This window comes from Balaenoptera musculus, chromosome X (assembly GCF_009873245.2).
Source record: "Balaenoptera musculus isolate JJ_BM4_2016_0621 chromosome X, mBalMus1.pri.v3, whole genome shotgun sequence".
Lineage (NCBI taxonomy): Eukaryota > Metazoa > Chordata > Mammalia > Artiodactyla > Balaenopteridae > Balaenoptera > Balaenoptera musculus.
The window spans coordinates 120,886,963-120,904,909 of NC_045806.1; the positions used below are offsets into that span (position 1 = coordinate 120,886,963).

Consider the following 17,947-nt stretch of genomic DNA (forward strand, 5'->3'; position numbering starts at 1 on the left):
CAAAAGGGCCCCGGAAAATCTCAAAAGATTTGTTCTCTCTCCTTTAAAAAAAATGAGATATTAAACTAATTAGGCTTATTTGATATTTTAAACTTTCTTTGGGTTATATTTGTATATGTTATTAATATAAGTGTTCCAGAAATTGCATGAAAATTCTAGACTTCTGATATGTCCGGGTATAATGTTATCAGTCATAATGCTAGTTATTATCTTAAAATATTGTGTCACAGAAATAACCGAATTTCCTTATCAATTGCATTATAATGTACTCTCATCAGATCTTTAACGATGGCCATTTTAAAGTCTCTTGTCATTTATAGATAGTTACTGTTTTATTCTGATGATTTTGCAAAAAGTGCTTCAACTTCAAGGAGATTCATGAAAAGGACTCTGAGAAGTACAGATTTCTGATAACTTTCACATCATACCACTGAACTGGGTAAGAATCTATAGAACTCTAATGAAAAAACTGGATTCATTGTCAATATTATGACATAGTATGAGTGTGTTTCGTGTTTGGTAATTGCAATCATTGTTGCTTTTGTTGTGGTCATCCATTTACAATGCTTGGTGTCAGTTTATTTCTCTCTTAAAAATAAAATACAGTGTGTGTGTGAAAAAAAAAACACAACTGGATTCATAAGACTGCTAACAAAAGATCAAGATCAACAAGAGTTAATTTACGTGGGATTGAATCAACTAACGAGGATGATTATAATTTTTTATGACTTTGAAACATCTTGGTTCTCTAATGTTTTGTTTGCCAAAGTTAAGGAAACCTCTTTTTATTTTCTCTTAAGCTATCTATGATTTACAGCTAGTTGGTAAAGTATACCCTTATGAACAAAGGTGAAACAATTACTTTTTCTCCCTGTCTGATCCCTCCAGAGTTCGGAAACTTACTGGGTAGTTTTCATGGCAATGTAGTTATTCGCATTGGTTCAATAAGAATCCGTTCTTGTAACAGGACACAGTTAGAAACATTGGTTATATTAACAAGGCTTTAACTGTGTAGGGGAAGAAAAATAATTCACTCTACCCTTCTAAGGCCTTGGCTGAGATCTGCTGTTAATAAAAGACAGATTAACAGGAGAAAAACAAGCAGAAGTTTAATACCATGTATACCTCCTGTATAAATAGGAGATACCCAGGAAAACTGAGTAGCTCCCCCAAATGGCCCAAGCCATCACCTTAAATACTATCTTCAGCTAAAGACAAAAGATGTTGGTGGGGGTGGGGGCAGTCTCGGGCGGTTACTGTTACTGAACCGGGTTCGTTTGCCTGATGTTCAGCAAGACAAATGATGAAATGCTGAGGTTTTATAGCAGAGGACAAGATTATTCACAAGGCAGCCATGTGAGGAGACAGGAGAACAAGTCTCAGATCTACCTTCCCAATGTCGAGGGGCTTGAGATATTTATGGGATAAAGAAGCAGGGTGGTCTTAGGCATGGGGAAAGGTGATTGGAGGTAGGGAAAAGGTTAGGTAATTAGCGTTCTGTGCAGGCATATCTGAGTTATGTGCTTCTTCATGGGATGTATGTTAAAAAATGGAGGTGCTAGGGAGATCAGCTCGGTGCTTTGTGACCACCTAGAGGAGTAGGATAGGGAGGGTGGGAGGAAGACGCAAGAGGGAGGAGATATGGGGATATATGTATATGTATAGCTGATTCACTTTGTTATAAAGCAGAAACTAACACACCATTGTAAAGCAATTATACTCCAATAAAGATGTTAAAAATAAATAAATAAATAAAAAAGTAAAAAATAAAAGTCAAGGCTTTTCCCAGTTTGGTGGGTGATAATAAATAGTAAATAGTTTTTCTTCTGGGTCCTGAAAGACAATCCTCTGGGAATGTTTTATGTCAGAATAGGACAGGCCATGGTCCATCTAAGCCTGTACAAAATGACAGGTAGCTTCCCTCCTGACTTCTATCAATCTTCATATTATCGGATGACACTACCAAGCATGATTCTATAGCTTTATATGAGTGTGATGAATAAGACCAAAACAAAACGCCTAAGTACTTTTAAAGCAATATCCCAAAACTTAGAAAGTCAGTGAGTTTCTGAAAGATTTTGTAAAGCAAAACAGTGTATATCGAATTCTACCTTCTTACTGAGGATGGTATGTAGTAGAAATGTTTTCCTTTTAGGCAAAAATCTGAAAATAGATGAACTGAGTAGAAAATCTGAGTCAAGGAAGGGGTAAAGTGGAAAGTTGACCATGGCATCAGGGGTATCAAACACCAATAAAATGTACCTGGAGAGAGATGTTCATCCTTGCTTTTCCTTTAATAAAGCTTGGTGGAATGTCTTATGACAAAAAAAAAAAAAAATGGAGGTGTTTAGCATGATCTAAGGGTGGAGTTTTCAGCCCTCTGATGTTAAAAGGTCCTTCATCAGATACCGGCGCTGGCCTGGTTTTAGGATTGGTGGTCCCAACCAGTTTTAGCCAGCTTGAACTGGACAGGACCTACTCCAAGTTCCTGGAAAACAACTTAAGCCTCGTTACTATAGTGACCCATACGTCAGAGGCTTTATCTGTAGGGGTAGTTAAGTCTTATGATATATTACCTAAGCTTGGAGGGTATGCAATTAAAGAAGGGGAAAAAAAGAGAAAAAAAATATCTAAAGCAAGCTTAATCAGTACAGGCAGATTACAAGCAGAGGGTTTTTTAACAAGCTGTTCCCTTATCTGCTGTTCTGTAAGACACACTCAAGGATTTCTGTTTAGGTGCCAGCTTCTGTTAACCCTATGGGGCATGGTTTCGTTATCAGGCAAAGCACAGTAAACAAGAGCGTGGTTGTTATGTAGCTTTGTTTGCTCCTTCTCCATGAATTTCTAGAGATTTTGTCATCCTCCTCTTCCTGGTACCAAGAGGGAGACACTCTTACAAAGATTTCCCTTACTAGACTTATTTTGCAAACAAATTAGTCTTATGTTGATTATCTCTGATAGAAATGGGGGTGTCTGTAGAGAGTAAAATTATGTTTTCAGTGGAAACTATAATGCACCTGTGTGGATTTCAGATTCTAGTCCTGTTAAATGTCTTTGAGGTTTTGTATTCTACTTGATAGCCTCCCATAACTGCCCCTCCCCCCAAACACTTTCTTTTGTCTTTAGCTGAAGATGGCATTTAAGGTGGTGGTTTGGGCCATTTCAGGGAATTACTCAGTTTTCCTGGGTATCTCTTATGTATACAGGAGGTATACGTGGTATCAAACTTCTGTTTGCTTTTCTCCTGTTAATCTTTTATGACAGAGGGGTGTCTCAGCCAAGGCCCTAGAAGGGTAGAGGGAAAATTATTTTTCCTCCCCTACAACATGCATGTACTTACGTTGTATGTGTACATATATCTCCTTTTATATAATTTGTCAATTTACTTTTTTATATAGTATATGTATATTACTTTATATATTTATATATTATACATTCAGATGCCTTTATGTATTCATTTATATGTTTGTTGTTATATCTTTTTTTTAATATATAAATTTATTTATTTATTTATTTATTTATTTATGGCTGCGTTGGGTCTTCGTTGCTGCACGGGCTTCTCATTGCAGTGGCTTCTCTTGTTGAGGAGCATGGGCTCTAGGCGTGCAGGCTTCAGTAGTTGTGGCACATGGGCTCAGTAGTTGTGGCTTGCAGGCTCTAGAGCATAGGCTCAGTAGTTGTGGCGCACGGGCTTAGTTGCTCCACGGCACATGGGATCTTCCCCGACCAGGGCTCGAACCCATGTCCCCTGCATTGGCACGCAGATTCTTAACCACTGCACCACCAGAGAAGTCCCTGTTTGTCGTTATATCTTATATAGCATATATTTTATTTATTCCTTTATTTTTCTTTGCACATGGGCCATGACATTCATCCACATGGGCATTCCGTCAACCACACCCCTTGACAGTAATGTCTATAGTGAAGATAAAATTGTTCTCTGATTTCAGAGGCTTATGTCTGAAGGCCACATGAATGGACAGGTCCCCCCAAAAAGCATAAGGTAGAGGGAAGAGCACTAGCTTTGTTTGGAGTTGGGGAAAGAATTCAAAACGAGCAAGAACCTACTTTGGGCCAGGTACTTTACCTGTGGGATCTTTAATCCTTACAACTTTTTGAGGAAGGCATTCATCCTTATTATAGATGAGGAAACTGAAACTCAGAAAGTTTGGGTGACTTATATAGGGTCACACAATCAATAAGTGGAGAAACCTGTATTTGAACTTAAATTTGTCTGACTCTTAAATCAGGCCTCCTAACCATTATGCCTTGCTTGCTCCAAAATTTCACACCTTCTGTCTTACTGCTGAGTCTAGGGGCATTCACCTTTTGGAATTCAGAAAAGTTGTGAACACTACCCCACTCTCATGCCCCACTCTTGTTAAGTTTGAATTTTTTTTTTAACCACAAGAATGCTTTTGCAATCAGAAAAAATAATAAAGAATTATCTCTTTTAAAATCTTTAAAGTTAGAAAAATCTCAAAGAATATTAACGGGCACATGAGAAACTGGGATGAAATATTTAAAACATATATTACAGATTTGAGATATCTTTGAAGAATATAAATCTCCACTCACCAATAGAAAATGAGCAAAGTATATGGAGAAATAATTCACACGAGAAGGAACAATTCACACACATATAAACACACATATTCATAGAATTTGAATGACATTACACAAATGGCGTCATACCCTACATTTCATTCGACAAAAGATTCTTTTATTCATTCCAGCATGTCTTGGAAATCTATCTAGGTTATTACCTTCTGTGGTATAATAAGCAATATGTTTGATCTTTGTCCCCAGTTCCTTGCACAGAGGTCTTCAAAGCTTTGGAATTTCCTTAATGATAGGAGTGTCTTTTGTCATTCATAAGGAGACAGACCCTTTTGAGCTTAAGCTTAAGGGGGTGGGGCCCCTAGATAGCCTCAAGATGGGGCTAGTCACCAAAAATTGGAACTTTCAGCCCCAAGGACCACTGGGAAGGGGAACAAGATTTGATGAGCTTCCAGGCTGGTGAATGCATCCACATGCTGGGAGGGTGGCACACCCCACTTCCTTGGGAACAGAAGCTCATGCATTCAGGACACTTCGGGACTTCGCCCTTTGCACCTCTTCATCTGGCTATCCATCTCATTTCTTTAAAATAAACTGGAAAACATTAAGTAAATGTTTCTCTGAGTTCTGTGAGCCAGTCTAGCAAGTGCATTGAACCCGAGGAGGAGGGGGGTCATGGGAACCTCTGATCTATGACTGGTCGGTCGGAAGCACAGGTGACAACCTGGACTTAAGGTTGGCATCTGAAGAGCGGGAGGGCACAGTTTTATGGGACTGAGCCCTTAACCCGTGGGATCTGACACTCCCTCAGTGTCAGAGTTGTTAATTGCTTGGTGTGTTGAAAAAAGCACACATTAGATCTATATCTAGTTCATATGTAACTGCTGCATATATTTCAGTGTGAATATACTATAGTTTATTCCTTGATGATATTTAGGTGGTTTCCAATGCTTTGCTATTACAAACATGCTGCAATGACCTTTTTTGTGCCTGCTTCCTTGTGCATGTGTGTAAATATTTCTCTAGGATTGGTGACTAGAAGTGGAATTGTGGAGTCATGGGGTACACTGTTAAACTGGCCTCTGTAATGGACATCTGTCATCTGAATTCTTGCTAGACTTTGACTGGTCTGGTCCAGTCAGATCTTTGAGGCCAAACCTCCATGCCTTTGCCTTAAGCTTTCTCCTGATGCCCCTTCTGTCTAGACTGCCCTCCCCTTCTCTGTTAAGCAAAATCCTATTCAATCATTAAAATTCAACTAAAGTATCACTTAATCCTAGAAGACTTCCCTGACATTCATCAGGGAAAGCTGAGTTAGGTGTTCTTTCCCGGTGTTCCTAAATCACCAGGTCATCAGACTTTATTATCGTCATGTGTTAAAACTATGTTTAGATGTCTATCTCCCATATAAATCAGTGATCTACGTGGGGACATTTGTGTCTTATTTGTCGGCCTATATAGGACACAGGACAGAACAAACACTCATTAAATATAAGTTCGGTGAACCATATATACAAGATTGTGACTCTGTGTCCTCTATTCCAACCTCTATCACCCCGACTTCAACAACTAAGGTTGTTTTGGACCCTTTTGAGAGTCCCTGAGGCCAAGAGTGAGTAAGGCTGTGAGTATGCTCTGGCCCAGGAGGCAAGAGTTCTGTGCTCTGAGCTCAGCTGGATTCTGGGAAAGGCAGCAGCAGCCTGTCTGGAGAGGCCCCCACTCAGGCCAAATGGTGTTCCTAAGAGAAGCCCCTTCTCACCTCACCATGGTGGGCAGTGTGGAGTCAGAGCATCCTAGAGCTGCAAGGGACCTCGTTCACCACAGCCCCTGACCCCACCTTTTAGGGAGAAGGAGGAGGACACAAAGAGAGGCATGGAGAGGGGTAGAAGGTTCCCAGCCTCCAGAGCCCTCCAGCCAGTGACAGCCTGAGTCCTGCCCAGCCCAGAGCCAGGTATTGCCTCCCTTCAGCCCAGGTCTGGACCAGCCTTCCCTGTCCCTGAGTGTTTCCCAGCAGCCTGAGTTGCCACCCCACCTTTCTTCAGAGTCCCTTGCTTGTTTCTCTGGGCATATGCACGGTGTGTGTGTAATTTGTGTGTGTGTGTGTGTGTGTGTGTGTGTGTCTGTCTGTCTGTCTAGGCTCAGTTAGGATGAGGCCAGAAGCAGAAAAGAGGGGCTCTTGTCATTGCATTTCCCACTTGGCTATTTCCCCCAGGGCGGGGGTGGGGGAGGTGAGCCTGAGAGCCCCAGGCTGGACAGAGCCTGCTGCAGTCCCAGGCAGCAAGTCTTGAGACCAAAGTACTGCCATGGGTGTCATTAGGAAAGAATGCAGAGGCAGCAGCAGCAGGGGGAACCTCTGGGCTGGAGAGGGCAGAACTCCTCAACTCCAAGTCCAGACAGACGGGCCCTGCAAAGGGAAACCAGACCTCCATGGGGTCTGTGCTGGAGAGGCACTCAGAGGGCAGGGGGACTCTGTATCTGCCACAGAAGTACAGCCTCACCAGGGAGCAGGAATCCCTGAACCAGAAACCCACCCTGGGCTTCCTCAGATCCCCCAGAGAAAGGCCACACCCCTGAAGACCATTGTCATGGCAGCAGCTGCCAGGGCTGACTGCCTTCCCCCTTTGCCTGCATGGCTGCCCTGCCTGCCTTCTGGGACCTTCAGCTCCTGTTCCCTGAAAAGGCCTGTGCTGCCCACCCTGGCTGCTTGTAAGCATGGCTGGAGCCCATTTCTCTGTAAGCAGCTTTCACTAAGGGAAGATCCCTGTAACATATTCTGAAAACCTCTAGAAGGTGAGATGTGGGGAGCAAGTCCCTCCTAAATCATATAAGCCAGTCAAGGAATCTAGTAAGAATAACCGGAAGTCCACAGATGTGTGTTCCAGGGCCAGTCTCTTTCTTGGCTTGCTAGATGAACTTAGCAATATATTTAATCTTTCTCTGTCTCTATTTTTTCATCTGTAAATGAGATCAAAAGCAGATTTATAAAATTGTGTCCATATAGTATTTATAAATATAGATTTATAAATTTTCCGTCTGGTCTGAATTCAGGAAGGCCACCAGGAAGGACCCTGAGTCAGAGTGATTGGCCAGAGACAACCTGGAAACTAACCCCATTACCATAAAACTCGACTCTGCGAGACATGTGGCACAGCAGTCCTCCTGGGTTCCCTTACCCTGCTGCTCTCCACCCGGCTGCCCCTTCCCAATAAAGTCTCTTGCTTTGTCAGCACGTGTGTCTCCTTGGACAATTCGTTTCTGAGTGTTAGACAAGAGCCCACTCTCGGCCCTGGAAGGGGTCCCCCTTCCTGCAACAAATGGCGACTCTGGTGGGGCCTCTTCTTCACTACGACTGACATTCTCGCCACTTGGGGTACTCGGGAACCAGCTCACCCTGTGATGGACCAGACCCAGCAGGTGCAACTGGGACCCTTTTGTCCCTGGTCTCCTCCTGACGCGGACGACTGGCCAGAGTGCCCTGAACGGGTAAGGAACAAGAGACGTTATTGACCTCTTTCCCCTTTCCTCTCTCTTTCCTCTTTTCAACCCCTCCTATCCTACTCTTTTTTCTTCTGTCCCCGTCCTGGACGCAGGAGTCTGGCTTAAGGGCCTCAGCCTGATCTGAGGGTCGGAGCCTGATCACCTCCAGTGGGCAGAGAACTCAAATTCTGGTTCTGGTCTCTGGTTTCTGCTAGGGCTGAGTTCCTGTTCGCCCTTCCTGGAAGCACAGGGAAAAGTCCCGTAATGCCTGGGTGTCTGCAGTTGGCAGGAGACGTCCGTAAGGCCACCCCTTTTGTTCCCCCTACTTCCCCTTTTCTTTCAACCTGGCCTCCTTTCCTACCATCAAAATCTTTGAAGACCTGAGATATTTCCCTTTACTCTGTTAGTACTCGGATCTGAAGTTCTGTGTCTCTGTAGGAGCTTTTCTGACAGACTGCAATCTTGTATTTAAGGGAGTGTCTGATTAGTACAGCCGGGCCTGTGTGTGTTTTATACTTTGTGTTCTGTGTTATGATTTGTGATGGCCATTCTGCCTTGTGAAATGGGATAACATTGTGTGGTCACCATATTGTTTAGACTCCAGAGAAAGCTGGTTTAGGTAAAACTCTTGAAAACTGGTTCCAAAACTGGTTCTTTTTGCATATACAGTTAGTAAAAGCGAGCTTGATCAAACGTCTTTTCAGAATTCTGACCCTGCGGGAACAAGTCCTACTAGGAGAACTTGATTTTCTCTCCCTGTGCCTTCAGACCAGGGATCTCAGGAACACTTATCTAGACCATCTCTAATTCCTGAGACTGAGGGAAAAACGGGAAGAAGCCTTTAAAAATTTTACTTATTCCAACTGTTACTTATAAACTAGTGAATTTTATATTGTGATATCTGATTCATGACTAAGTTTAGAAAACGAAGCTACATCTCTCGTTGTGTCTGTCTAGATACATATATGTCTCAGTATGTGTCTTTGTCTTTGGATAATATTGCTGAGGTTAATTTGTAAATGAGCTCTATTTAATTGGCTTAAAGAAAAGTAAGCGCTTACAAATCAAACAATTCTAAATACGAGAGAAATTAAGCTAAATGAATTTCAGGTTCACGTGAACTGGGAAATATTCAGTATTAAATTAATACCTGGTATTAATGTTTAAGTTTGTTGATCTAATTAATATAAACATGTCTTTAGAGTCACCAACATTAAGTGTAATACCTTTACTGTGCCTAGGTTTAATATAAGCTAAATAAAATCTTGTTATATCTGTTACAAATTTGTCAGCAAGGAAAGTAACTTGATGTGAAGAAACTTTTAAGGAAAGAAAATGCAAATGAGATAAGAGTTTTGGGTGAACTTTTAGGAATGTCTACTTGAGGATGATCTCTCCAGATATTTGGTAACGTGAAATTTTAGAGTTGTGTTAAATTAAGTTAAATGATGGAAGTTTGTTGAATAGCTGGGTATTTCCCAAATAAAGTAAGAGACTGAGACATCAATTACTAAACAGAGAAACTAAAGGTATTTAGGACTATTAATGAATATGTTTGGTGCAACCCTGAGATGTTCTCTATAAGAAAGCAAATGTTTTTAGAAATTATCACTGGTCAGCAATGAAGACCCAACACAGCCAAAAAAAAAAAATTATCACTGGTATTTATGTTCACCAATCTACAGAATGCTAATGTAAAAGACAGTTCATAATTGCTTACTTCTTAGTTTTCACAAGAAATTAAGGTTTTAAAAGCCGAGGATTCTAATTTAAACATGTAATTAAAGATAATAGAAATAGCCCTACCCGGCGCCGCCACCTGCGCCTGTCCCCAGCCCGCGGCTCGGAACCCTTCGCCCGTGTCCATCACTCCGTGCGGAAACGCCGCCGGCATGTCGGACAAGCTGCCTTACAAAGTAACTGACATCAGCCTGGCCGCCTGGGGACGCAAGGCCCTGGACCTCGCAGAGAATGAGATGCCGGGCCTGATGCGCATGCGGGAGATGTACTCGGCCTCCAAACCACTGAAGGGCGCCCGCATTGCCGGCTGCCTGCACATGACCGTGAAGACAGCTGTCCTCACTGAGACCCTCGTTGCCCTGGGTGCTGAGGTGCGGTGGTCCAGCTGCAATATCTTCTCCACCCAGGGCCGTGCAGCAGCTGCCATTGCCAAGGCTGGCATTCCAGTGTATGCCTGGAAGGGTGATACAGACGAGGAGTATCTGTGGTGCACTGAGCAGAGGCTGTACTTCAAGGACGGGCCCCTCAACATGATTCTGGACGATGGTGGTGACCTCACCAACCTCATCCACACCAAGTACCCACAGCTCCTGTCAGGCATCCGAGGCATCTCCGAAGAGACCACAACGGGGGTCCACAACCTGTACAAGATGATGGCCAATGGGATCCTAAAGGTGCCTGCCATCAACGTCAACGACTCTTGTCACCAAGAGCAAGTTTGACAACCTCTATGGCTGCCGGGAGTCCCTCATAGATGGCATCAAGCGGGCCACAGACGTGATGATTGTGGGCAAGGTGGCGGTGGTAGCGGGCTATGGCGACGTGGGCAAGGGCTGTGCCCAGGCCCTGAGGGGCTTCGGGGCCCGCGTCATCATCACAGAGATCGACCCCATCAACATGCTTCAGGCTGCCATGGAGGGCTATGAGGTGACCATCATGGATGAGGCCTGTCAGGAGGGCAACATCTTTGTCACCACCACGGGCTGTATCGACATCATCCTCAGCCGGCACTTTGAACAGATGAGAGATGACGCCATTGTGTGTAACATCGGACACTTTGACGTGGAGATTGACGTCAAGTGGCTGAACGAGAACACTGTGGAGGTGAACATCAAGCCCCAGGTGGACCGCTACTTGTTGAAGAACAGGTGCCACATCATCATTCTGGCCGAGGGCCGGCTGGTCAACCTGGGCTGCGCCATGGGCCACCCCAGCTTCATGATGAGCAACTCCTTCACCAACCAGGTGCTGGCGCAGATTGAGCTGTGGGCCCACCCAGACAAGTATCCTGTCGGGGTCCACTTCCTGCCCAAGAAGCTGGATGAAGCAGTGCTGAAGCCCACCTGGGCAAGCTGAATGTGAAGCTGACCAAGCTGATTGAGAAGCAGGCCCAGTACTTGGGCATGTACTGTGATGGCCCCTTCAAACCTGATCACTACAGCTACTGAGAACCAGGCCTGCCCTTTGCCTTCCAGCTGCTGTCCTTGCCTGGGTCCCACCTCTCCTCCCCAAGAGCAAATGGCACCACCTTTGAGACTGGTTTGATAATGTTCCCCATCAACTCCCTGGGGCTAGTCACTCAGTCTTTGGCCTCTGCTGCATCCCTCATACTGTTCCAAGTGTGGCAGGGGGAATTGAGAAGTCCCTCCTCAAGCCCTGGTCACGATGGAGGTACACGGGAGTTACCCACAGGGAGCCATGAGCTCAGGGGTTTTGGAACTGCTCACTTAGTCAGTCCTTCCTTAGGCTGGAAGTTGGCAGTGGTGTTCACAAAGCCCATGCACTTTACCATCCAGGCCCTCACTTGGCCTATGGACTTTATACTCATGTTCTTGGTTTACAGGTTCATTGGTTCCTCAGCCCATGACAGATGAGAAGGAGCTATGTCAAAGGGTGTGGAGGAACTTTTGGAGTTTGAATGCTCCTGAGAGCCCGGCTTAGTGCTTGGCATTCTCTTAAACCTCAGAACAATGGGGTTGGTACTTTTAGTCCCTATTTTACAGGGGTTGGAATATATTGTTAAGGGATAGCCAAGAAAGGACGAGAGAAGTGACAGCCAGAGGTTGAGAGGGGCCAGAGAAACATAAAAGTGCATTGTAACTTGATGTTCCTATCACAACTCTGGGTCAAAAAGAGATTAATTTGGTTTATAATGTTAAAAGAGAGCAAGAAGGTGGGTTAATAAAAATTTTGGTGCCTAAAAAAAAAATAATAGAAATAATAAGAAAACATTTCAGTATACAATAGGAAAGTAGGATGTATGTTTTCAGTAAAGAGGGTATGAGGAATGGAGTTGCATTTTATTAAGGGAAAAGGAAGTAGGTTTGACTTAGGGCTGCCTGTTTCTGAATGGAAAAATAAAGTGCTGGATACAGAAAGTGATGAAAAGGTTTGTGGAAAGTGGATCCTGAGAAGAGTTTTGTGCATGGTCAGGACTGACTGAGTTTAAAATAAATTTGATTTGAGTAAATGAATTTTTTTTTTTTTTTGGCTGCGTTGGGTCTTCGTTGCTGCACACGGGCTTTCTCTAGTTGCGGTGAGCAGGGGCTACTCTTTGTTGCAGTGCGCAGGTTTCTCATTGCGGTGGCTTCTCTTGTTGAGGAGCACAGGCCCTAGGGCACGTGGGCTTCAGTAGTCATGGCACGCGGGCTCAGTAGTTGTGGCTTGCAGGCCCTAAAGCACAGGCTCAGTAGCTGTGGTGCACGGGCTTAGTTGCTCCGCAGCATGTGGGATCTTCCCGGACCAGGGCTCAAACCTGTGTCCTCTGCATTGGCAGGCAGATTCTTAACCACTGCGCCACCAGGGAAGTCCCAAGTAAATGAATTTTAAAGGTAAGCTGGTACAAAACTTGAATTTGGCTTTTCTCTCTGTTAAGAGGACAAGTTTTCTTAAGATGTTGAACTGCCTTTGATAACAGATTTTGAGTTTCTTTACCTTTTAAGTGATCTGTTCTACATTTGCCTTTGAAATCTTTTATTGTTATTTTGGCTAAGTGAATAACTGTTGTTTCACAGTGACCTATGATCCTATCTGATTGAGTGTTCTAAACCCTTTTGATATTTTTAGACAAAACTTCCTAAATCAAATTCTAATGAAGTTCTTTTGACCTCTAGCTAACTTTGGGATGCTTCAGAGGGCCCCTGAAACATCCCAATGAGAGATATTAAACTAATTAGGTTCATTTGGTAGGTTAAATTACATGGGAAGTATTATCAAATAAGTAATAAACCTTCTTAGGCTATATTGTATGGTAAATGTTACTAATATAGATATTCTAGAGGTTATATGGAGTTCCTAAAAATCTGATATGTCCTGGTAAAATGTTATCAGTCATAACTCTAGTTATCTGAAAGTGTTGTATGTCACAGCAGTAACCAAGTTACTTTGTCAATTGCATTGTAATCAGATTTAAACGTGCCTTCTTAAGTCTTTTATCATTATAGACAGTTATGATTTCACTCTGATGCCTTTGCAAAAATGCTTCCTCTTCAAGAAGATTTATAGAAAGGACTTTTGGATAAATACAAGTTTCTGACTTTCAGACCATAATGCTGAACTGGGTAAGAAATTGAAGGATTCTAATGGGAAACCTGATGGCTTCATAAAGCTGTCAACAAAAAGGATTAGTTACATAGGACTGAGTGAACTGGTGAATATGGTTATAATTTTTATGGTTTCTATCTGAAAAATTACTGGTTTAAATCTGTGTTTTCCAGGTGTAAGGAAAACCTTCCCCTTACACTAATTATGACTTACAATAATTTGGTAAATTATACCTTTGTCAGCAGAATTGAAACATTTATCTTTTCTCTCTATCTGCTTCCTCCAGAGATTGAAAACTCTTAGGTTCCCAGCAGCTTTATCAGATAAATTAGGAAGGCTACCTCACTAACAGGTACAGAAATCTCAAGGTATTTTGGGAACCTTGAAAAGGGAGGAATTCACCTAGATCTATGAGGCAAAATCTGTGATAAGCTCTTGGTGGGAATTTCCTAGCCCTGAGAGGTCTTTTAAAAGTCCAGTCTGAGACTCCTTATAAAAGTTTCAGCAAGCAAAATGCCTATATGATCAATTATAGTTATATAAATCATCAGGCCAAGATTATTAAGACCAGAGTTATTTTGCAAACAAACTAGTCTTAATTTGGTTATATTTTGTAAAAACGAGGGTAATTTTAGAGAGAAAAATTACATTTCAGTGAATATTAAATTCCAGTTTTGTTTACGGAGGTCTGTATTTACTAAGACTCACCTCCCAGATAGTTCCTTGCTGTTACGTTATATTAATGTAAAGTTTAATTGAAGGACATGCTAAGTTTGTTTCTGAAGCTTATCTCAATAATCTATCTTTGGATGAAGATCAGATGCCCCACGACCTGCAACCAGGGGATTATGCATGCTGGAAAAGACATAATTTAAAGGACTTTCTCTACCCTGGGCAGAAGGACCCTTATCAGGTGCTCTTTAACTAGCTCAAGCACGGTGAAACTGAAGGGAATTGACTCTTGGATTAATTTCCACTCACAAAGGGCCCCCGCACTGGACTGGCCTGTAGAGAGGACGGTTTACCTCAAAATCACCTTGAAACAGTGCTCAAACAGAGGAGAAACTACACTCATGCTAGGATGCAAAGAAGACCACATCAGAAGTAGACAGCTTGCTCAAGATCCTCAACCTGACTCGTACGATCATTTATAATGTTTTCTTGACTTCTTGGACCCTTGCATATGAATCAAATGTTCTCCTATCATGAGCACGATCCTATGCTAGTTTTAAAAATCAATCCAATTGTTCGGTTTGTGGCCAATTACATGTATCTAGTACTTCTGGGTTACCTTGGTGAATTTCTCCACTTCAAGGCTCTAACTGGTTGGCTCTGAGGAAATTTACTTTAAAAGCAAAATTATAGTCATGTTCAGGTCACTACTGATATTACTAGATGGAATCCCCTCACCTGGCCAATTAATAATGCCTGCTCTGACTCCCTGGCTATAAATATGAGTTTTCGTCTATTACTCAGGCTCAATCAGAGCAACAAGCAAAATTTCAGCCAAGGAATAAGACCTCCCACAATTATGGGATGGATTTATGTAGCTATGTAACACCAGACTATGGTAATTAAGGCTCCTATATGTTGGGAACAATTAAATCATACTAAGGATAATCAGTCTAGTAACACTAGGAAACTGGGCTGGGTGCCTTATGGACAATGCCAATATATAATTTCCCTTAAAGATAAGGATTGGTACAGAACAGACTAAGTCAGATGACCTAGGATATACTGGGCTGCACCTAATGGAAGTTCTTGACTTATGTTCTTGCTTATGACCTTACTAATCTGCTAGCTATATTGTTTTTTTATACTGCCTGTTTTACAAAATTGTTGTTCCTTGCATTACCAAATGTGTGACTGAGCCTCTGATAAAATGATGATATATAGTTCCATATAAGATCAATGATTTAATGGTGTAATTCTAGATATGGGAAGAAGCAACAAGAGGGAATATTTTCCTGGACCATAAGAGACTAGTGAGACGGGTGGTCTGGAGACTAGTGGCACTGTTAATGAAGCCTAGTCCAATAATAGCAGGACACTGAGTGGCCTATCAGTGAAATCTTCACCAGACCTGGGAATAGGTATTCTTAGCACCGTGGGACGAAATGGTCATGAAATGCCCCACAAACCATGGTCAAACTTATGACCCTGAAGGGGCTCTGCCAACTGAAAATTGCCATCTGCCTCTGCAAGGGTTAAGTTAATGGCCACTGCGGCCACTGACCTTCAACATCCCCTGAAAGGAATTCAGGGTGTAGATCAGGATGAGGCACTCTGTGCTCTGAGAAAACCTGGCAGAACAGGCCTTTAGCTACTTAGATGTTTTCAGGAGAAGATCTTATGAGCCCAAATTCTTGCATCTTCTCATACTTAGAGAAACACTAACATCATTAACGGTGACATCTGCTTTGGCTATAAGGGGAATATTACAATTAAAAGTCAAAATGGAGCAGCTATGGTTTAGACACCCAATGAAATAACTAGGTAACATTATGGGTGTGATTTCAGACAAGTCCTTGTATTGCTAAGAACTTGAGTTTTCTGAGCTGTGTCAGAATTGGATGCCACCAGCCATTCTCAAAACAATGTTAGCTGGCAGCTGGTAACTGCAACCTTACTTTTTAAAGGTCTCGTCTTGTAACTATTACATTTTTAGACAATGAAATTGCTTTAGATCATACATTAACAAACAGAAGAGACATGTATGATGACCAATAGCACCTGTTATCTATGTGTTAATACCACATTAAAAGTGAAAACCTACTTAGATAAAAGTAGACAACTGGCTACCTGGCTACAAGTCTCCCCAAAGTGCTGGTCCAGATTGGGTTTCAGGCTTACTTTCCTGAAATGAAATGAGATTTATTTTTCCTATTAAAATTCCAGTTGTCACTCCTCCAACTACTTCTAATTGGGTCTGTTACACTAAAATGGCAGACCAAGGGATTGAGATTTTAATCATACAAGACTCAGATCCAGAACTCGGAACTCAGAAATATTTCTGATTCAGTGTCTATTTTCCAAGTTGAGGCAGGACTATGCCCCATTTTAGCAGGAAGTGGCCAGAGCCGTCATCGCCCAGTTCCCTGAATTGAAACTGAGCAGGACTCTGTGGGGCTCTGGAGTACAAACCCTTTCTGTGTCCCCTGTTTCTTGTTTGTAGGATTTAGACTTCATTCAGCCTCCTTGACCATCCCTGAATTCCAAAGGGCAGATTCAAACAGTTGCTAATCAGAGAAGGGAGGGGATACAGAAACAGGGGAGTCAAGTGGTGGTACAGCCTTGGGACAGGCTTCTGGCTCCTCCTAAGGAGTATGCATAGCAATGCCTTTGAGTTCTTCTGCAGGAACTAAGGCCCCCACCCAGGTGGAGGATGGTAACTTCAAGCTGAGTGCAAGATTCCTGGAGCAATGTCCTGTTACTTTGCCACCGACCAATCAGAAGAAAGTCACACATCCTGCAGATTTTGCCTTCTTTTTCTGGGCCCAGTGATGACCATCCAGTTAGACTTCCTGTTTGGCCCCTGTCTGTTTCATCTCCGACAGGGTTCAACAGTTTCAGGCTAAATTGTTGTTACCATGAGGGTGAATACTGGTTTCGGGCACAGAATACCTCGATTTAGATCAGGTGGAGAGAGACTTCTACTCTACTAGGCAGGACTATGCCCACTCTCAGCAGGAAATAGTTACAGAAGAAAGAGACCTCTGCCCCAACTCCCAAGAACTATCTTGAGTATGAAGTCTCTCAGGGGGGAGTTGTTAGGGGAACCACTGACTGAAACTGCCCGCTCTGGCCAGGCCCAATAGTAACCACTTGCATGAGTTATCTTAAACAGGAGGTCCTGGTAAGGAGCACGGAATTAACAAGCCACCACCAACTGGAAGAATTCGGGAAAGGTCAAAAGGAGACAGGAGACGCCAGTCCATATGTCCTCCCAGAATCCTTCTCACTGGGATCCATCTTGGCTGAGCGATGCACACGCCACCAGGAAGGACCCTGAGTCAGAATGATTGGCCAGAGACAACCGGGAAACTAATCCCATCACCATAAAACCCGAGACTGCGAGCCATGTGGCAGAGCAGTCCTCCTGGGTTCCCTTACCCTCCTGCTCTCCACCTGGGCACCCCTTCCCAATAAAAGTCTCTTGCTTTGTCAGCATGTGTGTCTCCTCGGACAATTCCTTTCCGAGCGTTAGATAAGAGCCCACTCTTGGGCCCTGGAAGGCGTCCCCCTTCCTGCAACAGTGAGATGGAGGTGGGCATGTCTGGGATCAAGCTGAGGGGAAGCTGACTTGGAATTACATTTAGTTTGGGTTTAATTGGATAATTTATTCATGTGTTTCTCAGTCACTTCCATGTATGATTAATTACTAGTAAGATTTCACAGTGTAGTGAGTAGAAGCTCTAGGATTCAAACTAGGGTTGTCTGATTCTAATGCTAATGAACTAATGCTACACTCTATTGCCTTTCATATGTTTAGGGAACCATGAACAAATTTTACAGCTCAAATTAATACCATGGTGGTTTAACACCAGCTACTTGCCAGCATTTGATGCTATTTCCCACTTCATTACCTGATTCCAAGATACTTTTTTTAGTCTTGGCTCCCATTGCT

General features: G+C 43.0%; 1 protein-coding gene across 1 annotated transcript; it reads left to right on the forward strand.

The window, feature by feature from the left end:
* Window positions 1-9,874: 9,874 nt before the first annotated feature.
* On the forward strand, window positions 9,875-11,986 carry LOC118888136 (adenosylhomocysteinase-like). Its single transcript, XM_036839067.1, is given in 3 exon segments — window positions 9,875-10,478; window positions 10,480-11,104; window positions 11,107-11,986. Coding segments are annotated over 3 exon segments (1,293 nt in total). The 5' UTR covers window positions 9,875-9,929; the 3' UTR covers window positions 11,226-11,986.
* Window positions 11,987-17,947: the final 5,961 nt, after the last annotated feature.